We start from the raw sequence: 27,278 nt of genomic DNA, 5'->3' as shown, positions 1-27,278 counted from the left end.
AGTCTATAGATGGTTGCCTCGCGGCAAAGTTCAAAGTGAATCTCGATGTTGTAGCCTCTTTTCTAGAGCATGGACCATTAAATACCAAGTCATTGCTTTATCACAATATAAGTAAAAAAATGAACTCACATCTTTTTGGAATCTGACTATTTGTAATTGTTCAAAAACATATAGAGAGAAGCGAGGGCTTTATTAAGAACTATTACATGCAAAACACAAAGAACTCTCTGAGAAAGTTGAGCAGCGGAAGCGATTGAAGACAAATGGGGTCCATGCAAATTCCAGACTAATAAGGTCACAAGCAACAAAGCAAAAGAAAAAAAATAGAAGAACAAAGGAATTACCCTACACCATGAATTGAAAACAATTAACACAAATTAAAAAAATAAAAAAAAAACCCCTAGTTTGTCAAGAATTGCAGATCTATATAAATCTTACCAAGAAAGATTAAAGATACCTAGAATTGATGCTTGAGAGTGGATGGTTTGCTAGAAGCCTAGAACGAGAGTCCTTTTTTTTTTTCTTTTTTTTTGGGTGCAATAAAACGAGAGTCTTCGAGTGTTGGGGGTTTTCTCACCGATTTTTGGGTTTTTAGGTTTAAGCTTTTAGTTTTTTTTTTTGTTTAATTAAACTAAAACACATAAATATGTATTAATATGACACTTAATACAGTTGTTCTTAAGAGTCGCGTACAAAATTATGCTACCTCATAGAATACGGTAAGAGTTAGGTTATTGGATTATACAATCGGATACGGCAATTAATACGCGAACTTACTAACTATGGTGCAACAGCTATTGTACACATGGGAGTTCTCCTTGCCCAACCTAGTAGCTACCGTTCGTTTGGCGATTTCGTGGAGGTCATTAATGGTCCTAGAGCAAAGCGCATAGATCATTACATCGTAATTTGAGACCAGGAGAGAGAGAGAGAGTATGGATAGATTGAGGATTTTCAACCTCTCAAGTGCAGTGCACCACACTTAAGAATCCAATTGTAAAAACAAAAGCAGTGGTGTCTTTTTATCCTTTCAAGTGTTAGGTGGGTGGTTGGATTCTTAAGTGTGGTGCATTGGACGGTGCACTGCACTTAAGAAGATAAATTTCCATATATTGAACGTTGAAATGTTACCCATTCCATACAAAGGTCAATAATAAAATTCCATTATATAACAGTAGTGTGTAGATCCTCCTCAAAAAAACAAAAAAAAAACATATGGAAGAAAGCCTTTAAATATTGACGGAGAAGTCAAATTTTTGGAAATCTTATTAGACATTTTTTGCTAACTTTTTTATTGGGAATTTTGACATCACCCACTTATCCATTTGATAAATCTCAACCAAAATGTATTTTCCCATGCAAAATTATGAGAATGAAAAGTCAACTTAATCTTGTTAATTAAGTTGGACCATATTTGGTGAATCTTCATATAGTTCAGATTGGACCATAAAGGTTACTTCCTTTCTATTTTTTTTTCAGTTTAGATTAGGGGTGTAAATGAATAGTCAAAATCCGTTTTCGTATCCGTGTCCGTATCCGTTTATTACTATCTGAATCCGTCTGAAAGCTACACGGATGCGGATATGGATAGGCTATAGCTATTCGAAAAACTATATTTACATATAAACGGATAAAATATTCGATCCGTATCCGTGTCCGTATCCGTTTAGCACTATCTGAATCCGTCCGATAGCTAATCGGATGCAAATGCGAAATGCGAATCAGATCCAAACCGAATCCGATCCGTTTACAACCCTAGTTTAGACTAGAGATTCTAGAAGTTGACTATAGTCAATTTTTTTTCAATCAAAAAAAAAAAAAAGAAGAAGACTATAGTCAACTTTTTCTCTTAATGGATGATAGAGAGATTTATTTTTTCCAACCAATCCCAACTTGTCCCATGTGACTTTTGACAATAGAAAGGGAGGGGGGGGGGCAATGAAAATATATATCTTATGCATTAGGGACTTCTAGATCGGTAATATTTGGTCGTTGAGAGACCAACTTCTTCTAGTGCAGATTTGGTCTTAAGTTGTAGCAAAAATTAGAGAGGGAGAATGAGAGGGAGATGGATTTACACCAAATCAACTACTTATTGGTGTGAATGCTTTGTTTAGTTTTACCAATATGTATGGTTCTTACAATTGACATACAAATATAAGGGTTTTAAATGGTGCGATTTTGGTTAAATGGTATGATTTGATTCAGTTCACGATGTCAGAGATAAAAACCAAAATCGAACCATTTACCACCAATTTCTCTGTTTTTCTTCTCAGGCCGACTTCCTTTGCCTGCAAAATTGTGCAATCCAGGTATTCATCCCCTGACCCCTCTCCCCAACAATGACCTCTTTGCCTTCTTCCCATCCACCCCCTTTGGCCTTTGCCTCTCCCTCGAGTTGGCCGGCCTCTCAATCCCTGATCCCGTCCCCCTTCAACAGTGTCACTACTCCGAGAAAAAAAGAAGTTGGATCTAAGAAGAAGAAGAGTCTCAAACGACCATCTTCAATGGACATTGATTTTTTATTGTGAATGTTACATTATATTGTGTTGTAGAATGACTTTATATTATTATTAAAGTTTTCTTAATCTTATATTATATTGTATAACAACAATCATCTATCCTACCTTTTACCAAAAAAAAAATAATCTTCTATCCTACCAAAAACGAAAAAACAAACTACAATCTTCTCTGTCTTTATCTTTATATTATCATTATATTAGTATACCACAATTCTTGAAGATTCAAGAGTCTTATATAATACGATTTTAAACGGTTCAAGCCAAATTGAACCGTTTAAATAGACGGTTTCATGTTTTTTAAATCAAAACCAAAACATTTAATATCATTTCGATAAATGGTTTGAGTTTGATGGTTAAAAGAAATGTATTCAAATCAAGTGGTTGGTTGACACTTGGCAAAAAGAAAGTCACTTTCAAATCAAATTTTGAATTTTATTGACTTGGTTTGGCAAGTCAATATGGAAATGCCAAATCACCACATTCAAGTGGTTGGTTGACACATGAGATAAGGGATGTTATTGGTAATCTGAACTACACACATAGAAAAGCTTTCTCTTAGTTAAAAACATAATCCCTAATTTGGAATCACAGAAAGAGTTTCAGACGGATTTATAGCTAAGCACACAAAGCAATTGCGTTTTCTCCATTTCATATCTGTTGAAATTCCCTTTTTCACCCTTTCTTTTGTGAACAGTTGTGCTGGAAACCTCAAACTTAACATGTCACCTAACACATATTTGTAGGCGTGGTAGGTGTAATGTCTATCTCTATCAATAAAACTCTCCCAACTCCATTCGATCTTCAGGATCTCGGACCTTCTTGGTTTTCCCTAGAAATGTAAAGTATTGCCTAATTTTTTTTTATTTTTTTTTTTATGATGTCCTTGTTGATGTTATTGAAAGCAAAATCAGTCAAAATCTGAAAGCTTCACTAATAATGGGATTGATCCTTCCCTAAGGCCGCATAAGTTTAGAGGAGAAGGTAGAGTGTGGATGTCCAACATGTAGCAGCTCGGGCATCCAACAATCCAAACTCAACATAGTCAATGAGTGGGACTGTTGGATGTCCGAACTGTCATATGTCGACATCCACACTAGCACGCATACGCCAGCTTTGAAAGATGGGGTGAGATTGTTGGGAAGATGGGACCCACATATTGGTGGAATTTTGTTGGATTGAAAATATTAAGGTAAAATTATTTTTCCCATGAAGAGTACCCAAAGTCCCACCATATAACAAAGGGGTGGGAATTTGAAATGCCACATCAGCAAACAATGTAATTAATGATGTCCGCTAAGCTTTTGTAAATTCACCACTCCCAATTAATCAAACAAGATTGGGAAGGGATTTTAAAATGTCACATCAGTATTTTCCCATGCACCCCTACCTAAGTCCCCTCTAAACAAATGGGGCCAGAAATGCAAGTGTGTTTCTCCAAACATAGAAAGTGTTACAATAACTTCGCGATCCATCGCCCTTCTTGGATCTTCATCAACAATAATTACTACTTGTAGTTGCAAGGAGGCGAATCGATTCCTTATTGTACTTTTTTTTGTGTGTGTGATCATTTCCTACCTTGATCATACGTAACCTCTCACATTTTCAAAGTGTTAAAGAGTACAAATTAGCCAAGTCATGTAATGAAATCTTAAGGAAATAATAGAATTAAAGAATGTATAATGAGCTTGGATTGCTTCAGAAAGCCCTATGATTGGAATCAAATTAAAGAGTGTATAATGAATATTGACTCTCCAGTTTTATCATCCTTAAAACTTAACAAGCCGTAATTCGGTTTCTAGCCCCCCAAATTACGTCCTAATTATATGGATTATTGTATAAAACAAAAGCAGTTGGGTTATCCATCTAACAAGCAATAGGTCTGTGTGAAAGCGTAACTCTTCACGATAACCTCTCTAAGCCACAAGAGGAGTCCTTACACAATACAAACTCTCAAGAGTCATCGTTAATTAAACTCTAAACTGTAACAGCTCTTATCCTTATCTCATCTTGAGTGATCCTCAAGTTACTTCTTAATGTAAACCTCTTGAACAAATACAATATAAATGCAAGCCTCACATACCAAATAGGTACTGAGGAATTCAAGCTTATATCAAACTTTACATGGTATCGGCACTGCTAACCATTAGCGATTCGATCCACTTTTTATTCTCTTTTCTTCCTTTCACGCTTCGCTATGGCGACTTCTTCTTCTTCGTCGCCGACAACCACGCTTTTGTGATCTCGGCTACCACTCCCTTCGGTTTTGGTGGCAACATCTCGCACATTTTGCGATTAAGTTGGATCACACCAACTATCTATTATGGCGTGCTCGGTTTACGCCCTTATTTCGGCTTCATGATTATCTCAAGTATGTCGACGGTTCCTTCTGTGCCCATCGCCAACCGTTGCTGCAACCGCGAATGCCATTGACCTTTGCTACACCTCAGTAACCCAACCCCGAGTATATCACATGGCGTGACAAGATCGGATGTTCTTGTGTTGCTTACTCTCGACTCTCCTGAGTCTGTCTTCTCTCTGGTTGTTGGTTTAGATACCTCTCATGCCGTATGGGTGGCTCTTGAGCGCCACTTCTCCTCTCGCTCTCGAGCCGTATCATGCGGCTTGAGTTTCAACTCAGGTCCTTGAAGAAGGGCACTCTCTCTGTCGCGAATATGTTCAAAGGCGAAGACCATTGCAGCGCCTTGCCGCGGTGCTCCACCCATCTCTCGATAGCCGATGGTTCTTAGTCTTCTCCATGGCCTTGGGCCTGAATACGATGGCTTTGTCTCCTCTATCACTTCCCGATTAGAGCCTATTGGCTTGGATGACTTCTTGGGCATTCTCACTAATCGGAGGTTGTTTTAACTAGTCGCACAATGAGGTGGTTCCAGCCACGCTGTTGTTAATGTTGCGTGAAGGAGACCACTCCAAGTTCAAATACCAGCCCATATCTTCACCGTGGCCGAGGTCGTGGTGCGTTATCGAGGACGTGGACGGTACACCAATGACCATCGTGCCAAGGTAATTTGTCAAGTCTGCTTCGCAATCGGGCATTCGCATCGCAGTGCTACCAACGGTTTAATCCCAACATCACCAAGCGAAACCACAATCCCACGCTATGTATGTGCCCCATCTCGGACCGCAGACGCGACTCCTGGTATCCGGACTCGGGTGCGACTCATCACCTTCGGCAGATATGGCCAATCTGTCCATTCCATCAACTTATCATGGCACCGATCGGGTTCGCGAGCAAACGGATCGAGTTTGAAAATCTCTCATATTGGTTCATCAATTTTGAGTACACCGTGTCCTCTTTTCGTCTTAATAATATCTTTCATGTTCCTCATATTCAAAAAGAATCTTCTTTATGTTTCTCAATTTACCAAAGACAATAATTGTGCTTTTGAATTTCACCCAAATTTCTGTTTTGTCAAGGATCCATACTGGGAACATCCTTCTTCGCGCCGAATAAGAATGGTTTATACGTACTCAATGGTGCTTCAGCTTCAGCTCATTCCTTGTCTTCAAGACCTTCCTCTGCAGCCACATCTTCTTTCTCCACAGCCTTTATTGGGAACGGGTCTCACCTTCGTTTGGCATGACAGATTTGGCCACCCTTCTCAACGTGTGGTGACATCTCGTCATCAAACAAAATGCTCTACCCGTGGCCCGGTCCTCTAATTTTAATTTTTGTGAACCTTGCACTTTGAGCAAGTCTCATCGTTTACCTTTTACTAGTTCTTTCAGTATTTGTAATGCACCATTGCAGCTCGCTCATTCGGATTTATGGGGGCCATCCCGGACCTTCTATTGATGGTTTTAAGTATTATATTTCTTTTATTGATGCCTATAGTCGTTACACATGGCTTTTTCCTTTAACTACTAAATCTGAGGCACTCTCCACTTTTATTTCATTTAAAACACAGGTGGAAAAATATTTTTGTACCCATATAAAGAGTTTTCAATCTGATGGGGGAGGCGAGTTTCAAAAATTTAAGTCTTATTTGGATACTAATGGCATTCTTCATCGCTATTCATGTCCTCATACACAGGAACAGAATGGGATTGTGGAAAGGAAACACAGGCACATCGTTGATTCTGGCCTTACTCTTCTTAATAGGGCTGGTGTTCCAAAAATATACTGGGTACATGCTTTCCGTACCGCTGTGTTTTTGCTCAACCGAATGCCCACGCCAGTATTGCAGCATAAGTCTCCTTATGAAGTTCTCTTTCAAAAGAGACCTATTTATACTGAATTAAGGGTTTTCGGGTGTGCTTGCTATCCCTGGTTACGACCCTACCAAAAGCACAAGATGGATCCCAGGTCACTCCAATGTGTTTTTATAGGCTACTCCATTCACCATAGGGGTTATCAATGTCTCCATGTTCCCACTGGTCGCATCTATGTTTCACGCCATGTTCTTTTTAATGAACGCCAATTCCCATTTATGGCCTCTTCAACAGTGGCTTCCCCTCACCCAAAACTCAATACACCGGTTACACTATATTTACCGGTTTCACCTATAACCCAAGGGGTCCTAGTGCAAGCACCTACACAGCCTTCGTTCCTCTCGGTTCCTCCACCCATACAACAGTAGTTCCCAGTCCTACTTGACACCCGAACCACCATCACCGGCTCCACCACCACTGTTCACCATCCAGCTCCCACACCTGTACATAATACACAAGCCGAGCAGGTTCCACATCCTCCTAGCACCTCGACTCACCCAATGCAGACTCGATCTCGCAGTAATATCCACAAACCAAAGGCCTATGCCACCACCTTCCACCCTCGCCCAAATCTCTTTGCCTCTTGAACCTACATGCTTCACTATGGCTAATAAGGATGCAAATTGGCGCAAAGCAATGGCTGTTGAGTTTATGCTCTAGTGCACAATGGGACATGGGACTTGATTCCCTATAAACCCTGTATGAATGTGGTTGGTTGTAAATGGGTGTACAGGGTTAAGACCAAATCGATGGAACCATAGACGATATAAAGCCCGTCTTGTTGCAAAAGGGTATAATCGAGGAGCATGGTTTTGATTATGATGAGACTTTTAGTCCAAGAGTGAAGCCTACAACCATACGCCTTGTCTTATCTTTCGTCACGTATGGATGGCGTATCCGTCGCTTAGATGTCCGAACGCATTTTGAATGGCCACCTATCTCGAGGATGTTTATATGGCTCAACCTCGGGGCTTCAGTGATCCACGGCATCCGGATCACATTTGCCATCTCCGCAAGGCTCTCTATGGCTTAAAACAGGCTCCACGAGCCTGGTATAATCGGCTCACTCTTATCTCCTTCACATCGGGTTCCATGTTTCAAAATCAGATTCCTCCTTGTTTATTAAGAAGGATATGCAGTCCATTTTGTTGGTGTTGGTCTATGTTGATGATATTATAGTCACAGGCGGTGCGCGCTGCAATGATCCTTGATATCTACATTAGGGACGAATTTGCCATTTCGATTTGGGGAATCTGAATTACTTTCTTGGGATCGAAGCCCATAGATCCTCTACTGGTCTTGTTCTTACTCAAACCAAATATATGAGAGACCTCCTTCACCGAGTGACATGGCTGATTGCAAGCCTTGTGTCACGCCAATGGCCACGTCTGGCTCCAAGTTGACAAAGGACTCGGCCCATTATTCTCTCGATGCCACCCTCTATCGTGAGTACGGTTGGCGCCCTACAGATTTAACGTTGACTCGTCCGGATCTCTCCTTCTCGTCAACAAAGTCTCGCGGTTCATGCGAGGCTCCTACTTTGACACACCGGATGGTCTGAAACGTATCTGCGATATATAAAGGGAACCACGACTTATGGCATCGTTCTTCGTCCTCGACTAGCTTAGCCCTCACGGCCTTCACGATGCGATTGGGCTGGTTGCCTGACGACAGAAGTCCACAAGTGGCTATTGTATTTATTTTGGTCCAAACCTAGTCTCCTGGAGCTCCAAGAAACAACCGACCGTGGCTCGGTCTAGCACCGAATCCGAATATAAAGGCTTAGCTAATACGGCCAGAAATTCTCCGCTTGCTTCTACTTCGTGATATTGGGTACAAGTTGAAACAGCCACCTTTGATTTGGTGTGATAATATAGGAGCCACATACTTGGCTGCCAATCCAGTTCTTCATGCCAGGACTAAGCATGTTGAAATCGACTATCATTTTGTCCGTGACCAAGTCTCCAAGAAAATGTTGGATGTTCGGTTCATCTGTACACAAGATCAGACAGCTGATGTTATGACCAAGCCGCTGTCCCACTCCAGATTCAAGGACATTAGAAGCAAGCTTACAGTTCAAGAACTCCCGTTGCGCTTGAGGGGGTGTGAAAGCGTAACTCTTCACGATAACCTCTCTAAGCCACAAGAGGAGTCCTTACACAATACAAACTCTCAAGAGTCATCGTTAATTAAACTCTAAACTGTAACAGCTCTTATCCTTATCTCATCTTGAGTGATCCTCAAGTTACTTCTTAATGTAAACCTCTTGTACAAATACAATATAAATGCAAGCCTCACATACCAAATAGGTACTGAGGAATTCAAGCTTATATCAAACTTTACACTGTGAACTAACAACAAAACCAACTAATAGAACAGCAACTTTGTTCCCTTGTGCATAGTGTTACGTGCACATGTGGTAGAGAGATGGAGAGACCCCTATTGACAAGGAGCAATGAATAGTCTGGTGGTTTAGATGGTTATTCTCTTAGTAATTGTCTCTTAATAGTTATTTATTATTGTAGTGGGGTGAGTTATATTAGACGTGGATCATTTAATGTGTGGGTAGTTATCCCTTTGTATTCTTATTTAAATCTTATACGAAGTAATGAAGTCAGTCTTTGAAAATTTTTATCTCCAAAAGAGATGAGGTAGGCTTCCTCCAAATTAAGCCAATATGCATGCTTCGTCAATAAAGCCAACACTTCTTACTCTCTCTAATCTCTTTTCTAATTTTTTTTTTTTTTTTTTGCGCTTATTTTCTCTCTTCCTTCACCATGAAGGTATCATTTGGCATTAGAACTAGGAAATTGCTCACACACTAAAGAGCAAGATTGCAACACGATTCGTGATATTCAAACAAAAAATTTGACTTTGTTTGATGAAATCATGAAAAAGTTGGAAGCCTTGTTTAAGAAATTCGACTCAATTGCATGAATGAACAAATAGGGCTTCATTGGTAAGTTGTACAAGATCTCGTGCATTGGAACCCATGGTTATGGACCGAATCCATTAGTATGGAACATTTTCTTTTCCAAGTGAAATCCCTAATATACGAAAGAGTGAAAATTTGCTTTCGTTGTTGTGGAATAAGAAGCTGAACAAACTAAAGGAAGAGCTAGTAACCAATGCAATTGATTTGTTGCCAATTGAAGATAAAACGGTGTACTTGAAGCAGCCAAAGAAGAAGAAGACAGCGAGGAAGAAAAGGGATCCCAAACATTGCAGATCATGTACCACTTTCTTCAAAATGATATCAGTCCCTACAATGAGATTGTCATGCTGTGAGATGACCATATCTACTTTGTCAACTGGGATTCTCCTTATCAAGACCTGGGATCCGGGTAGAATAATTTTAAGTTTTTATTTGTATTTAGATGCTCTGAAAATTCAATTCTTAGAAAATGGCCTTGAAATTTAAAGAAGATAGATTGCTAAGAGATAGGGACCCCAACTGATAAGGAGCAATGAATAGTCAGGTGGTTCTACCAAAAAAAAAAATAAATGAATAGTCAGGTGGTTTAGATGGTTTCTGTTTTTTTCCAATGAAAATGTAATCACATAAACCACACACCAATTCCAAGGTCTTTTAGATGGTTATTATCTAAGTAATCATCTTTTTTTTTTTTTTTTTTGGTGAAAATTATCTGTTAATAGTTATTATTATAGTGGGGTGAGTTATATTAGACATGGGTCACTTAGTGTGTGGGTAGTTATTTCTTTGTAATCTTATTTAAACCTTATCCGAAGTAATGAAGTTGGTCTTTAAAAATTCCTAATGTATCTCCAAAAGAGAAGAGGTAAGCTTCCTCCAAATTAAGCTAAGAGTCCAAGAGCTTCGTCAATAAAGCTAACACTCCTTACTTTCTCTCTAATCTCTTTTCTTATTTTTTCTATTTTCACCTATTTTCTCTCCTCCTTCACCGGGAAGGTATCAGTAAGACTGTACATTATGACCCTACCCAAAACGTGCAATGGCTGAAGCATTGTGCATTGGGCAAGCCTTTAATAGCGAGATAATCAAGATTGAGTTCCCCTCAAGACATATACTATTAGTATATCTTCAAGACACCAGATAATAGATATTAGTGCTACCAGTTATTACTAATCCACAGGGGCTATGGTATGCCCCATAGAGCTGGCACAACTTTGATTCATATTGATCAAGAGCAACCAGTACTCACAGAACTGTGTTTGGAATGAGAATCATATATAAACTTTGAAGAAGTTGATGCAGGTCAACCATTAGAACGAGAGATACACAACCAAAAGGAAAAATGAAACAAATTTATGATGTTTATCAATAAGAAAAGAATGTGAAAAATACTGAAAGCCATTTTGTAGCACCTGTAATGGAAGAAAACTTAATCACAATTTAATTGTTAGGTATTTGATCGATACGCCAAAAACTCCAAAGCTGATGGAATGCATTAAATCAAGCTCTTTAACCTATCACATACTAGGTTGATCCAATCTAACACTCATATACTAGAGTGGGCCCCATTAAGCACATAACATTAATAGCATTGGGACAGCCAATGGAGTGATTAAATCATCGAACCCTCAAAAAGTGAAGGGAGTTGAGCCGTATAGAAATTTCTCCAAGGAAGCAAATGGTAGTTTTGCAGCATAAAATTTCATGAAGACAACAAAGTAAAAATCTCTATGCATGCCAGGGAGGGGGGGGGGAGAGAAAAAGGTTTAAATCTTCCACATTTACCAGAATAAAAGTCCTCGCACCAGGGAGATGGAGACGAATCAACCCATGCCTTATTCTATGTGAACGTACCACAGCAATTTGGTTTGGGTCTCCTTTGTGCTTCAGATTTGACCACGTTCTTGTTTGCCAATTTGTGCATAGCTCAGACTTTGGCCCCAAAATAGTCTGATCATAAGGTCAATCCAGTTATCAAATAATCTTACCTGCTGGGCCACAAAATTACCAGAATGAGTCTAAACCAAACCAGTCATTCTTTCTTGACAAATTCAACAAAGAAAATTAAACCTTTAAACCAACCGAAGGTCTGAAACTGCAAGTTCTGAGTACATTGAAAGGTTTCCAGGTAACTGCAGAATGACACTGCCACAGTTATGCTGCCCAAAAAAAATACTCCACGGAATCTTTCAAATTTTGCGGATGACTGAATAGCCAACAAATTAATGTCGACAAAGGCTTTAGACACACTCCCACAGAAAGGTTGCCCTTGAAACTATGAAACTAAACATGGTGTGTCCACTAAACTCGCAAATTTGCTGAGTATTAAATTAATTAACATTAAAATTAAGTACATGGCCTGGTATACACAATGTGTCGATAATTTTACAACCAAGCTCAAAGCAGTGAAGCGCGTCACTGATCCTCTACATCAAACCAAAAAAAGAGGGATGTTCGAGCACAAATGACCCGAACTCGCTGCAACACCAGGGTTCCACTGGTCAAAACAGCCTTAGCTCCCCCCTCAATCCGAGTCCGTGATACAGAGACACTATCACCCCGTCCCTTCACTGCCGATGATGCTGTACTCACAATTGGGCATGAAAGGTAGTCTAAAGGGTTGTCCTCGCATTGAAGTACGCAACCCTCTATGGTCAGCCTTCCACTCCTGTGAAGCAAGCAGCACCCAAGCTCTGCTCTCACTGTCAGATTTGCCACCTTACAGGTAGAGAGGAACTCCAAGGCACTAATAAAAACTAATGATTAGCAGAAGCAAAAAGACATTGCATTGATCAAGTAGAAGTATGGAAGCCTCCAAACCTGTTAGAACCCCGAGAACAGATCAGTACTGTCTCATCAGGAAGCTCACCTCCTCCAATCTGAACAAAAGAAGTAGTGGTAACAAGAGCCCAAAAAATGCAGAGGTCAGTTGGGGCAGAGAAGGGGGAGAGAAGAGGGGGGAAGGGGGGGGGGTGGGGAAGACTAAAATCCTTTGTTATATGGACTAAGGGAATTTTCCTGTTTCCTCAAAAACTACTACAAGAAACAACCTAAGAGGGGTGTTTGTTTGTCAACTTCTAGTTGTGCAGCACTGATGCGAATGGGGCAGTATTGTAGGACATAGTTGGCGTCCAGGCTCTTTCTTGGGTCCAATGCGACAACATGCATAGTTAATGCTTCACAAGTTTACGTTGATTTATGTTTATTGCTTTAATTTTTTTATGAATATGCTTATATTATATCTAATGCTTTGTCTATTATATATTGGCTTTCTAATATTAGGTCAGTACCAGCATAATTATATCATATTGCATTGATATGGCTTCTACGTTTTATATAAGCATAATTCTACAAAATTATCATTGCTATATTACATATAGTCATATATTGCATGCTTAGGCCTTGGATCACCTAGTCACCTTGACAACTATGTTGAGGAGTTGTTTGGTACAAGGAGTACAAATAATATGTTATTTGCATTTGCCATTCCCATTACATATAGTCATACATTGCATGCTTAGGCCTTGGAACCTAGTCGCCTTGACAACTATGTTGTAGGAGTTGTTTGGTACAAGTAGTACAGATAATATGTTATTTACATTTGCCACTCCCATTGTGCACCCAACTACCCAACCGTCCTTACACATGCTGCACAACATTGGTTAACTCCCCCAAAACATGGTTTTGAGTATCATGAATAATACAGAGATGGCCTTTTACTGCACACTCAAGAAACTAATTCCCAAACAACATCAATGAGATTAGACATGCATATCAGATAATTTCATAAATTTCCCTCAGATATAAGCGATTAACTTTTCCAATCCACTTGACCAATCTTGGGTTTGATGCCACTATGATTAGATTACCTACAGGAAAAGAACCAGCAATCAATTGGACAACATAACAAATTGCTAACGGAAGCATTCACTTGCCAGCTCAAGAATGTGAAAATCAAGGAAGTGGGGACTGGGTGGCATGATTCATGATAACTAAAGTGGCCATCAATTGTTCAGTATCAGCAAACAAACAAACTAAAACAAAAAAGAAAGAAAACATAGCACAAAAAACTTATATTAAGTCATTTTGTGAGATAAAGAACAGAACATAATGATACTAATAAAGGAAGATGTTACTGTTCATGGTGTTAAAAAACCTCCACAGATTTCACAAATATTGGCAGCATACAAATGGTATTTCCACCCCAAAAAAAAAATCATCCAATTTGGAAGCCCTGATTTTAACAGGCAAATGATTGACCTTGGACAATACATTAGGGAAAGGAATTTTGGACATACCAGGCAAAGTGGCTTCTTTATCTGTATATTACAAACAACATGCTTCATGCCAGGACCAATCAAAATAGTATCACCAGGCCTGTAGAAAACAGAACTTTCACTAGATTTTAATTTTCCTCTTCCAAATGGAATCACACTAAGAAATGCAACTTAACTAACCTAGCTGCAGAAATAGCAGTTTCAATGTTAGGGAAAACTCCAAGCTCAGATGGATCCTTGATGGATTTGTCCACACGCAGCCATAGGCGAGGATGGCATGCTAGGAAACACCATCTGTGGCAAACCAGGGCGGTGTTATAACGATCTGCAAACCCAACATAAGTTTGTGATAGAGGTAGCATAGCATTATGATATACTGCCCCAATGACCCAATTTTCAAATGAAAAGAAAATTTGACAAGCACAAGATATTGCAGAAAGAAAACCAAAAACTTCACTCAGTTGGAAGATGTCAACAAAAACATGCTGAGAAAAACGAATATAAAAATATGAGGTCCACAAGCATCATACATCTAATCAGTTCCATCCCTTCAGAATTCATTTCACCATCATTCATTGTACAAGATCAGCCAAACAGCTAGCTAGGCACACTAAAGTATAAGTAACACAGCCTACAGCTCACCCACATATTCTTTGAATATTTTCTTCTTAGCTTTTATGGTTCCATGACTAATCAAGTCTGCATTTTGCAATTGATCATAAACTGTGTTCCAGTTTCCATCTATGGAAAGCTTAGATCTCATTGTCCTGTACAGCACAAGTATTTTTTTCAACAATGAATTGATCAGGAAGATATTCAATCTGGAGGCCGAATCCAGGATAGATCAGGTCCAAAATCATTTCAAGCAGTTACTATAACCCATCATTGGGAAGCCAAAACAAGGAGAACTGCATGGATTTTTTTTGTGGGAGACAGAAAGGAGAAGAAAATATAGAGGTCTTCTTGTCAAAGAGAGAAAGAGGTCAGGTTACATCCCACTGTTCTCAAATTCATTAACACCAGAAAGTTTCATGTGAAACATGCGCAAACATTGTAATGCAGATTCATCACCAAATAGGGCTTGTTTGCTTAGGAATAAGTCTAGGGTTGGGTTCTATACATGTTAGGCCTTTGATCCCATGGATTTTCTATGTAATAGGTCACTTTTATGGCCCTAAAGTATGGGTAATAGGGTTGCATACGGGATTAGTTGTTTTAGTTCCATACTTAGTTTTATTTTGGTGTTTTTGTTCATAAATTGAACCGGTTCAACTAATGGCTCAATTTAAGTGATTTTAGTAGTTTTCTTTCAAGTGTTTAGTGGGGCTGGAGGACACTGTTTGAGTCTATTTCAGTTTCCTAATTAGTTTAAGTTACCTAATAGGTTAAGGATTGGGTTAGGCCTTTCCTTTTTAGTGTAGGCGTCTATTTTTTAGTCTTTTATATAATAAGGCTGTAAGGGGGGCAACTATTGAACAGGAATTTTGATATTGAAAAGCATTTTGCTGCTCTTCTTCTCCATTGAAGATTTTTGTCTTGTGTTTGATCAAGGCTGGTGAGATTGGCGTTTGATCCAGTCAACACCTTGCGGTGTGAAGCCCGGGTGGATCGTTTGAAGGAATCAGTGTTTGATTCGATTGACAACTTGCGGTGGGAAGCCCGGGTGGTTCTTTTGAAGCTCTCATTCAATTTCTAGTTCAAGTTTTGATTTTTATTCTAGATCGAATGTCAAACAAGCTGCTGCCAAAGAATTCTGCAACCTTAGTAAGTTTGAATAATCCCCAACCCCTCCCATTCTTCTTCAAATCCTCTGATAGACCAAACCCTAAATTTCCCCCTTTTTTTGTTTTTCTATTTTCCCACAACCCAAATACTGTCCAGACCAAATCAGCCATCCAAAACACACCATAACCTGATCGAGTTCTCCTCTCATACTAGGGAACACTCGATCCAAGCCCTATCCCAAGTTGACCATCCTAAAACCTAGAAATCCATCTTCTTCCTCCTTTCAAAAACCCAAAACCCTAACCAAACCTAGCTGCTGATTCATTCCAGCTCACTTCGCCACCATTAAAACTTAACGTAACCTTCATTGAAAGACTCCCCTACATTAACTTAGAATAAACCTGCCATCAAACCCTAGGTCCCATCAAACCGTAACCCTAATTTCACTATTTTCACCTATTTTGACCTAGCCGAGTTACCCTGTTCATAGCAGATCCTAGTTGTTTGGCTCCTAGTTTGACTTTTCAATCCTAGGACTACATTACATTGTAGAAGTGATTTTCCATCTAATGGTTGTGACAACAAATACAGTTCTCCCTTTATCATTCTTATGTCCATTCTGATGTCTAGAACCGACCTCCCTGTATTCCAATTTAACATTTTTACTATGAAACAGTGGATAGAAAGAGTACAACCATAAAGCATAACTGTAGTCCTGGCTGAAGGTTTATGAAAACCTTTGAAATGATGTGATGTTGTTGCAAAACTTCTGAACTAGCATCCTCTTTTTTGTTGGGTTGGGGGGAGGGGGAAGACGGAAGGGAGGGATGGACTACAGTTATTCTTCTCTCTTTCGATCTATTAGCAAATAAACTTTGCAACTTTCAGCGGGCCAAGATATCAAAAAGGGAACCACAACTCAACAATTATAGTTCTTTCAGAGCTGTGGAACCATTGGCCTAATGCAAAGAATGATTTTTTCTGGTTGATGACTGCTAAGAATACATATAGTCATGAATAAACTAAAATATCATTAAAGTTAATCGTTCAAGGTATATTTTAACAATTATTGGTGCCACATGGTAGCAGATGAATCCAAAAAAGCATAGTTATCAAGACATCGCCTTGTTCATGTCTTCTTGCGTCCAGCTCCCTCCAAAGCCTTGGTCGCCTAGACGCAAGTGACAACAAAAAAGGTACACTTGTTTTGACACCATATTCTCAACACACATGGCAAATTTCAGTTCAATCACTTCTTGACAATGTGTAGAAGTAGAAATGGTTGACTATTCTACCAAACAAAAAAAAAATAGAAATGGTTGACTAGCTCTTGTGTTATATTTTAAAGAGCATGTGCATTCCATTTGTGGCATAAGAATCATCATTTTTGTCTTTACCTGATGCTAGGAATATGAAGTGAGCAAATTGAGAGGCAAAAGGCTATAGAGTAACTATATGCATAAACAGTAAAAAGGAGTTTCAAAGTAGTTTAAAGTTTAATGAAACTCCAAGCACTGGGAAAAGCAGTGCATTATCTTATTATAAATATAAGTTTATCTCCTGATAAGCGAGTCATCTTTAGAGCCCTTAACCAGAAACAGGGTTATCAAATAAACAACTTAAGAGCAAAGTACAAAACTGTACATAATGTAGTCCTAGGTAGGAGAAGCCGCACTAGGAGCCGGGGAATAAGATCACCTAACAAGGCTGGCGATTGGGACAGCTTAGGCTAATCAGAGGGCAGAAATTAGGGTTAGGGTTGAATAATGGTAATGGGGTTTATGTGGTTTTAATATGCAGGTCTAGGGTGCCTTCCTACGGCATATAAATAATAGGGTTTTGGAAGGTTTTAAAATCCAGCAATTCTAGACAGAATTGAGTTGCAGGTTTTGGGTTTAATGGAGTGGAGGAATGGAGGGGATAGAGTGGGAATTATGAGCTGGATTTTGGATCGAGTGTGGGGAGAGGTGTGGGGGATATAGGCTAGAAGTTTGGTTTGGAATTGATGGACAGATCTGAAATTATGAAGGAGTCCTAGTTAAGGTAGGAGTTGCGGTTTAATGGAAATTAGGGTTTCATGGATGGAGGGGGTGTGGATTAGGTTAGAGGATAAAGAGGGGAAGGATATAAGCAGGAAATTAAAGTTACTTACTGGTTTGATCTCCTTTAAAGGCAGCAGCAGCAACAAAGCAGCTTGAAGAAGCTCGATTGAAGAAGAAGAAGAACCTCCCGGTACTAGACAGACGCAAGGAGTCGTGAGAGTCCACTCACCCTTCACCTTGATATTACTCACAAGGCAACCTTGAGATTACTCACAAGGCACACTCACGATGGAGTAAAGGCAGCAAGCATAAAGCTGAGTTTTTATTAATCAAAATTCGTGTTCAATACTTGGCCCCCTTAGAACCTTATATAAAAGACTCAAAATTAGACTTAAACACTAAAAAAGAATGGCCTAACCCAATCCTTAACCTATTAGCTAACTTAAACTGACTAGGAAACTGAAATAGACTCAAAATAGAGTCCTAATGACTTAAAAACAACTTAAACTTCTTAAAATAAAAGAAGATTCCCTACTAGCCAACAGGGATATAAGAACCTCTTAGCCAATAGGATCACTTCACTTAAATTAGACCAATTGAACCAATTGGATGCAACATATTTAAACCAGTTCAATTAAAAACACAAAATAAAAACAAAGTATAGAACTAAAATAAACTAAACTAAGGCTCCTACTAAAACCCTAGGCTTAGGGTGGCTTCTTCAATTCAAGGAGGCTAAGATCTACATCAGTACATCAGTTAGTGCCTCACATATAAAGCCTCATCACATATTTGCTGCAAAACCCTCAATCCAATGTCTTGGAGCCTCTTCCAAATGGCAGCAAAAACCCTCTATTTCTAGGAATTTTTAGTTTAACTTTCTAAATATCAACAGCTAGCATTCCTTGAGAACGAGTACAAACAGTATTGGACATAGAGCACATGTGAACTACAAAACAGTGATAATGTCTAATAGATGGTCTGGATTGTAGTCCCCAGATTCACCCATATATCAATGGACTAAATATGGGTACACCTGACTTGGTTCTCAATTCATAGTGAATGAATTCAGAATTCAAGAACGCCCAAAACTACTCTAGTTATAACTAGAGTTTTTGTGCCTATGTTTATTAATAACATGAATAATGACCTGAAGAAGTGGAATTCAAAAGCTTGTGTAATCAAAGTTCATGTACACAACTAAACACATCTGCCAAAATTGTCGAACAAGGAATCCAGTTCAATTAAGTTCTAAAGTCCATAGTCCAAGTGATGCAGATCCAAGCACCCGCAAGAGACGAAGCCCTAAGATTAGGGCCTAGTATTTGGAGCCTTAGTTTATTTCCATACTTAGTTTATTTCAGCTTTAGTTATTTCCCATACTTATTTTTTTTCAGTTTAATTGTAAACTTAAATTGAACCGGTTCAGACCATGGTTCAATTTAAGTGATTAATTCCTATTGGTTGTTAGTGCTTATTTCCCATTGGTAGTTTAGGAAACTTTTAAGATATTAGCTTTTAAATTAAGTGCCCCACCCCCCTCCATAATTTAAGAAGGGGAGTGATTTAGATTTGTATTAGGATTTGGGACTATGGCCATATTATAAATAAATAAATCATGGGAGGCTCCCCACAATTCAGACTTTAAAAAAATTGTTTTATGCTTGCTGCCATTGTTGTTGCTGCTTTGCTCCTTTGAGAGTGTTGCCTTGTAAGTAATATCAAGGTGAAGAGATTGGTGGATCTCCAATCGACTCCTTGCGTCTTGTTGACCGGGAGGATCTTCTTCTCATCTCCTTGCATCTTGTAGATCGGGAGACCTTCAATTCTATCTTCAAAGTTGCTGCCATTGAAGATCAGTTTTCAAGTAAGTAGTTTACTGTTACAGGCTTACAGCTTTCATCCTTCTTTTTCTAATCCTCTAACCTAAACCCCATCTATCGTTATCCCCCATCGATCCACCTAACCCTAGGTCATCTAAACTTTGTCCAGCCCTATTCTACCATCCAAATCCATTCAAATTTCAAATATAACATCCTCACAGTAACCCCTCCACTCAACTGTAGCTTCTGCCCCATTGCTACATCAAACCCTAAAATCCCCTCAACCTCCATTAATCCCAAAACCCTAGAATTTACAGATCCATCACTTCCAGCCATTAGTTTACTATCAAACATCATTAAACCCTCACTGTTAGCTTCCTATAAACCTGCTTAGATTTACCAAATAAGACCCAACCCTATTATCCTAAGCCTAAGCCTAACCCTAGTTTTGACCTAATTCCTCAAATCTGCCCCAATCGGCCAGCTGTTTAGGAGGGTCCTGGTTACTTGGCTCCTAGTAGACCCTTTGTCTATCTAGGATTACATTACCAGGCACAGTCACGGAAAGCTACAGCTACTGGGAACAGGCAGTGATTAATGAAACTCACAAATGGGTATAAAGGCCCAAATACGTAAGACCCACAGATCGGCATTACATGGTGGGCTAGCAAGGTGGTTCACTGGCTGCTGGATACATAGAAAATCTAGAAACTAGAACCAACCTGTTGACCCCAACGATTCCAAGCTAGAGTATTAAATATCTTATAGCTTCCCTGCAACATATATTCTCCATTAGAGACGTATAGCAAGCAAATTCAACATCTTGAACACATCAAGAGCGCTAAACAGGAGTAGAAAGACAACTCGTACATTAGGATTTATCCATCACCAAGGTCCTGAATTTCAAATCTTCTACCAAACCTACTCCATGATTCTTTTTCAGTGGCTCGTAAAGCGAACAAGAACACGCATATCAATAATAAACAGATCTCAAACAAGAGATTCTATCCAGAACTTAACACGCAGCTCAAGGAAAGAACAAATTTCAAATGAAATTTCAATAGTTAGAGAGTTGAATCAACAACCCTCGATGAAACAATAGACCAGCAATCTTGCTGCTGCAAAATTAGGATTTGGGAACATGGAAGAAGGAAAAGAGAAGAAACCTGGAATTGGGGAGAGGAAGCTAAAGATGTGCATGAGACATCCATCGTCGAGACTGTTAATTGGCGAAAGAGAGTCTGAACCGCCACAGCTGCTGCTACTGCTGCTGCTTCTGCGCTTCTTCATTCGTCTCTCCTCCATGGTAACGGCGCCCGGACCACATGCGCTTTCCGTTATATATGTCACGTGCGCTTACGGACTACTGTAGCACTGTCCCGTTTTTTTTTGCCCCTGAGAACAAGCAACTGCCTGGTTACCGACACGCATGACCAAAGTCGATTCAGGAAACACTATACATGGATCCGGCTCCTCTACACGAAAGGAAAGGGAGTGGGTGATGGAATAAACGTTTGATTGGAATCTTTAGTGACCTCGAGATACCATCTTCAAAAATAACAAGATTATTTAAAAATGAATTTGATTTACCAAATTGTCAAAATACCTATTCAATTTTTCGATTACTCAAATTCAAGGTTATAAAACTTGGGTTTCAACTAGGTTTCGACCAGCCAGAAATTGAGTTCGTCTCGATTTCAACCATATCTCGATTAAAACCTGGGATTTTTTTCACGTTAATTCGAACCTTGGTTTCGAGGCCCAAAAGTTTTTCTTTTTTGTCCTGATTCTTATTGTGCTACTTGTTTTTGACATTCTAAACTCAATCCATGCATTAGTTTCACATAGAAAACACTAAAAATATTACTTGTGGTTTTAATCCTAGTTTAATATTGTATATTGTTCTTGGACATGGTATCAAATAAGGTTTGACCAGAACATAACTCTGTCAATATAAATGAGATTTAAGCAATCTTGGATTTGTTAGAAAGCTTCGTTTTGATAGCTTTTCAACAAGTCCAAGATTGCTTAAATGTGATTTATATTGAAGGATTTATGTACCGATCTGAATGAAAATATTATTTTGGACATCAAAACAAATGAATATTTTACTGCACTTTTGGTTTTTAGCAATGTTTACCATTTTAAGATTTATAAAATTTTTAAATTTGAGAAAAACCCCAGCATTAGAAAGTTGAAAATTGCATCTACCATCACAAATCCAGTTTTACGAACTGGAAGGTTGACATTTTTCCTTTTGAAATTGATTTTTTAACTATTTTTATTGGATTCAAATAGGGGGTATTTGCTTATTTATGAAATACAAATGCAAAAATATTTACTTAAATGATATTAAACATAACTAAGAGTCTGTCTTGGTTTCTGGCATAAATACCTATCGGTCCTAGTTTCGAGCCAAGTTTCCCCTAGTTTCGATGGGCATATGTGTTGAAACCACCGAAATATGGTCGAAAACCAGTCGAATTCCTCGAAACCCGATCAAATCCAGGGATTTTATAAAATCCCCCTTCAATTCGTCTCGAAAACTTGCGAAACCGAGTTAACTCGGTGGTTTCAACGGGTTTCGGTCGAGTTTTTCTTCCATGCTCAAATTACCCCCAAAAAATTACCTAAATCCTCCTTTTTTAAGCACCACACCAGAGATTGACATCAACTCTTTTGTTTTTTTTTTTTTTGGTTGAAATTGACATCAACATTGTTGTATATTGCACAGATCAAGGTCTTGGAGGATATACTTGACATTGAGGGCACTTGGTTGAGTTGGTTCTCTTGCTGTTCTTTCTTTGGCCATGCAAGGGCGTTTACAAAGATTTAAGGCCACCAAACCTCTTTTATTTTCTACTGGTAAGAGGTCTGTGTTGTTTTTTGTTCCTTAAAAAGATGCGTATATGTACTTCTCCAATACTCCTTTCACCTTTTTTACCTGGGATGATTATTCTTACATTTAATACATACTGTTATCTTGTTTGATTCAGTTGCAAGGGATCTAACAAATATAATTTCAGACTCCAAACTAAGGAAGAAGCCAAGGCTCGAAAAGCTAAACAAGGGGAAACTACTACATTGGAGTTTGAGAAGTGAAAATGAGACTTACTATTGAAGAATAGGGTACTATAGAAAGTGAAATACAAGATGGGAGCTAGGGCTGGCTTATCGATTTTGAGGAATACATCAAGAAAGTTTTTTTCTCATTTTCTATTGTATTAGTGTCTTACATGAGCTTGCTTAGTTAAGCCTTACTAGGTTACATACACTCACACACACACACACACACAAAAACGATGGGAAGGTTTATTTAACATTTCTGTCTGTTACACATGCCAACACTGTTATTATGGAAATCCTTAATTGAGCTCTTAATATATATGTTTTTGTACTTTTTTTCCTGATAAAAAATGTTTTAAAGTCTCTTCGAAGTTGGGACTTTGGTGGTGGATTACCCTTCCTTTCCTGATCCTTCCCTCATCCTCCCTTTCTCACATTCATCAGATCTCCGTCTCCTTCTATATGGTGAGTGGTCTCAATTCAAGATCTCCTCTTTCATAGCAAATAGAATTGGTCTCATTGCGTACTTGGTTTAACTTAATTAATCTACGTTTCAATTAAGATTTTGATCAAGCATACTTTCAAATCCATTGCCACTTCCATCTCTTAGATGGAGAAATTGAAAAAGTAGATTCTTAAAAAATTACCATCACCCTCTTTTACTTCATTTAGAACAGCTTTATAGTAACATGTGGCATCTCCAATCAACTACGTCACTGATGTGGCAAACATGAGTCTATGATAACGTACCTAGATTTCCTAAATTCGTAGTTCATGTTAAATTTTTTGCATCAACTTTTATTTATTTAAACAAAAAAATATTTATAGAGCACTACTAATATATATAATATTAATTTAATGAAATAATAAAAGATCAATTATTCATGCTGATTTTTTTTGTGAGAGTTTGTGCTGTAACACAACATTGATAACAGTGTAGAAAATGAACAATAGTGAATGTACATGACCATGCGATCTTGCACCTTTATTTTCTGGTAACACTTAAAGTTACTTTTTAAGGAGTGTATTGTTGAACTCGGCACTTACATTTTGTCTCTCCACTATAAGAGAGACAAATAATCACACGTGCATTTGAACGTGAAAGTTTATTAGTATATTAATGTATATAAAAACCAAAGGAATATTACATGTCTTTGCCTTTAACACGCAAAACAATATACAAACCCTAACAGGTTCTTGATTTTAAAACAAAAAAACGACAACAGCTGATTGAATATCACAGCTTCAACCACGCTACCTTTTGGAGGCCCATCGTCGCCTGCTTTGGACGATAGATTACCAGCCATTTATTTGCAATAAAATATCCTGATCTTATCGTTAATCGGTCAAAAATAAAACCCTAAATCAATCTAGTAAGTAGCAAGTAAGGGGTCGATCTACGGGAAACTGGAAGGTTAAATTACTATGATGATTAGATGAAAGTGATAAAAATTAAATTGCAATAAATATGATTTTAAACTACGAACGAAAGAAACAAATCTAAGCTAACAACGATATGCAAATATGGGAGAAGACTATCTTTAGGGTTCGAATCTCCAATGGGTTGCTATTCAATTCGGTTGCATGCTTCGGTTTATTATAACTACATGCCTAATAATACCACAAAATGTAAGGTTCCTCCTAGGTATGGACTATCTTGACGAGTACTATCGTCTTTCGCTTATAGGGCTTGGCACACTTAGTTCGTTCAACTATAATCCATCATCGGTACAATCACATAAGAACAGAATACCATTGCTTGAATGAAAAGTAATGAATCACAGAAACAAAAATTTTCAACTAAATACATCCATTAAAATCATCCAAACAGGGATGGGGTCTCAACATCAAGCAATCAAGAATACAAACCAGAATTTTCAATAACAAACACTATTAGTTCATCTACACCTAAAGACAGAGGGAACTTAGCCAATCATGGTGCTAAGAGACAAATGGTAGCAATGGTGACGACGATCTATAGAGATGAAGCTGCTGGAACAGTGATCACTCCCTTCTCTCATTGCTGAACCCAAGATCCAAAAACAAAAAACAAAAGAAGAAAGAGAAAAAATAGAGAGAAGAAGAAAGGAAAGAGAGAACGATTGCTTTTGCTGCAATGGAATGAATCTCCCAATCTGTCCGTGGATTTTATAGTTGGTTTTTAAAAAAAAAATTTAATAATAAAAAAAAGAAAAAGAGAATGTGAGAGATGGAAGAGAGGTAGAGATAGAGAATCTGTGAGGGAGATGGGAATTAGGGAGATTGAATTTCCTCTCTTGCTCTCGGTGGGTGGATGTGTCCCAATCTGTATTTTTTTTCAATAATTTAATGAGTCCCTCTTTAAATCAGTCCCCCCCCCTCCACGGGAATAGGTTAGATGGCTTTTTAAAAATAAAGACAAAGATAAAGGGGATTGAATTGGAATGTGAGAGTAAAAGAGAGATAGATAACGTGTGAGATGGGGATGGCTTTTTAAAATTAGAAAAAGGTAAAGAAAGAGATAGAATATGGTTTGGAATAGGAAACTAAAAGGGAGAGAGAGAGACATGGGCAGCATATGGGAGTTAAAGGTTTTAGTGGAGAGGAATTAGGAGGATAAATTAGCTTTAGGAAAGTGGAATCCGTGGAAAAGTTTGAGAGAAGATGGGAGAGAAGTAAGGATTGAAAACGTGTGGGACTTGAATAAAGTAATAATAAAAAAAAAAAAGTGAATGGGAGAAAGAAGAAAAAATAAATAAATAAAATATATAAAACATATGAAAGAGAATAAATAAGAGAGGAAATAAAATAAGAGAATAAAATGAAAGAAAGAAAATAGGAGAGGAAATTCGTCCAACAATGAAGGAAGGGCCCACTTTTATTATGTCAGTCAATCTTTCTTGGTTCTGAGCTCGGGCTTGCATTTCAACTCATTTTTTGGTCCATTATTCTTTTCTGGCCCAAAAAGAATAATCGCATGAATGGACTCTGAAACCAATGCGTACTTTTAATGCAACACGTCCATATTGCTCAGAATTCAGCCCTCTTTGTACGCATGAAAAGAAACTGAACTACTTTACATGTAAATTAGAAGATATCATGCCTGATAGTCTAGAATAGCATAAAATCGCATAAAATACCCCTGTATCCTGAAAAAGACAGAAAATACCCAAGGTAGCTCCATTCTATGCAGATAAAAATACAGAATTAAATGGAATAATTCCACACATAAATGTGCTCATCATACCCCCACTTTTTTATTTCATTAAATGGGTTGATCAGTTAACCCCGAAATTAATGGTAACAATATAAAACATCGATTCTAGTTTTGTATGGTATGGCTCTAATACCAACTATTAGAATTTTCTTGGGTTTCTCATGAAACCCTAAACGAATTCCATACAATAACTAGAACACGATGTAACGAAATAAAGAGAAGAGAACCGATGTGTACCTTGCAGCTGCGTATGTTGATGAAGAACAGATGCTAACCCACAATCAAGCTTACATAACCGCGATGAGAATTTTCTACAATCTCCAAATTTTTCTGAGTTATCTTTTTGTGGAGAAAAGAGAAAATTGATTGCAACGACTCTCACCAAAAGTATTTATAATACTCTCAAACTCTAACCTACTTTCATAATGGACCGGTTTGGTCCAACTCAAGAATAACTAGTAGCAAGCCACATCAACCTGATTCCCATCAATAACCGACCCAATAATTACTCAAGCCTACATATTGACATTGATAAAATCTAACAACAGTCTCAATAGCTTAACAAGTCATGCATGAAGAAGAAAAGAAACTACTCTAACTCCATCAAGAATGTATGTAAATAAATAAGAAAAACTCATAACATGAATTCCAACATCTTCTTACATCATAAACATTAGAAAAACCAAGATGATCATTATAAGGAATAAAAAGAAAATATAAAATATGTGCATGAGAAAAACCTTGAATCCTAAGATACAAATATGAAAAATGTGCACGCAATAGTGAAACTCAACATGAAAGAAAAATGAAAAACCACTTAAACCATGCAAGACACCTAGGACATATAAAAATCACTATGAGGAAACCACCATAAAAATTTGAGATTAAGAGAGTACAAAAACTCATATAAAATAAAATGCACAATGCATAATTGTGAATTTGAAAGATGAGAATGCTAACAAAATAAATTTAGAATAAATACGAAGAATGGGTAGAGAAATCTACGATGAAGACATGAATGTGGGATAAATTTTTTTTTAGTATGAGAAAATGGATTAGTGATCTTCTACCCAAAACGTCAACCATATTTGGAGCTCTATGGAATTCGAGATAAAAACAAGGGTCAATCAACTTCAAGCTTCAAATTTGTATTGGGATAAGAATCAGTATATTGTTACATTTGGCTTTAACAAAAATTAACTAATTGTTGCATGTAATTTGTTGCTTGTTTGTCTCTTTAATCATCGTTGGGATTTATTTTGGATGGTTTTCTTTTGGCTTTAATAAATTCCTATTCACCTAAAAAAAAGTGAGTATCTCTTGAGTGATATCGATGCCGATACTGATATCGGATGATCCGGATCCAATATCATGAAATAAATCCTTTTTTTTTTGTTAGAAATACCTTGCTCTCCACTACACACTTTATTGTACACACTATACAAACCCGATCAGGGATTGC

The 27,278-nt window shown here is 38.0% G+C and overlaps 2 protein-coding genes and 1 long non-coding RNA gene across 6 annotated transcripts in view; 1 reads left to right on the top strand and 2 right to left on the bottom strand.

The window, feature by feature from the left end:
• Positions 1-925: 925 nt before the first annotated feature.
• LOC122642211 (DNA-directed RNA polymerase V subunit 5A-like) overlaps positions 926-27,278 on the top strand; it is a 52,231-nt gene continuing 25,878 nt past the window's right edge. For 3 of the 4 annotated variants that reach the window (XM_043835647.1, XM_043835644.1, XM_043835645.1), the window contains exon 1: positions 14,929-14,946. The gene's annotated coding sequence lies outside the window, so the exon portion shown is untranslated. Of the gene's footprint in view, positions 934-10,547; positions 10,553-14,928; positions 14,947-27,278 lie in introns of those variants that run through there. The other variant, XM_043835646.1, reaches the window with a different exon arrangement.
• LOC122642210 (F-box protein SKIP5) lies at positions 11,961-20,892 on the bottom strand. Its single transcript, XM_043835643.1, has 5 exons — positions 20,721-20,892; positions 14,145-14,289; positions 13,986-14,064; positions 12,508-12,566; positions 11,961-12,433 (listed from the first exon to the last, which is right to left on the bottom strand). Exons 1-5 carry the CDS (start codon positions 20,857-20,859, stop codon positions 12,103-12,105), a joined length of 753 nt encoding a protein of 250 aa, XP_043691578.1. The 5' UTR covers positions 20,860-20,892; the 3' UTR covers positions 11,961-12,102.
• Positions 16,674-17,333, bottom strand: LOC122642212. Its single transcript, XR_006330024.1, has 2 exons — positions 17,014-17,333; positions 16,674-16,980 (listed from the first exon to the last, which is right to left on the bottom strand). It is a non-coding gene; the product is annotated as an uncharacterized LOC122642212 (long non-coding RNA).

This window comes from Telopea speciosissima, chromosome 10 (genome assembly GCF_018873765.1).
Source record: "Telopea speciosissima isolate NSW1024214 ecotype Mountain lineage chromosome 10, Tspe_v1, whole genome shotgun sequence".
In the NCBI taxonomy this organism is placed as follows: domain Eukaryota; kingdom Viridiplantae; phylum Streptophyta; class Magnoliopsida; order Proteales; family Proteaceae; genus Telopea; species Telopea speciosissima.
This window is presented reverse-complemented; position numbering and strand designations above follow the sequence as displayed.

Bases quoted from the DNA above. Each gene is read 5' to 3' on its own strand.
- LOC122642210 (XM_043835643.1), bottom strand. From the start codon at position 20,859: ATGGAGGAGAGACGAATGAAGAAGCGCAGAAGCAGCAGCAGTAGCAGC. The intron at 14,065-14,144 runs GTTAGTTAAGTT...TGTTTTCTACAG, and splicing joins ACTGCTATTTCTGCAGCTAG to GCCTGGTGATACTATTTTGA. The intron at 12,434-12,507 runs GTTTGGAGGCTT...AGTTTTTATTAG, and splicing joins TGTTCTCGGGGTTCTAACAG to TGCCTTGGAGTTCCTCTCTA.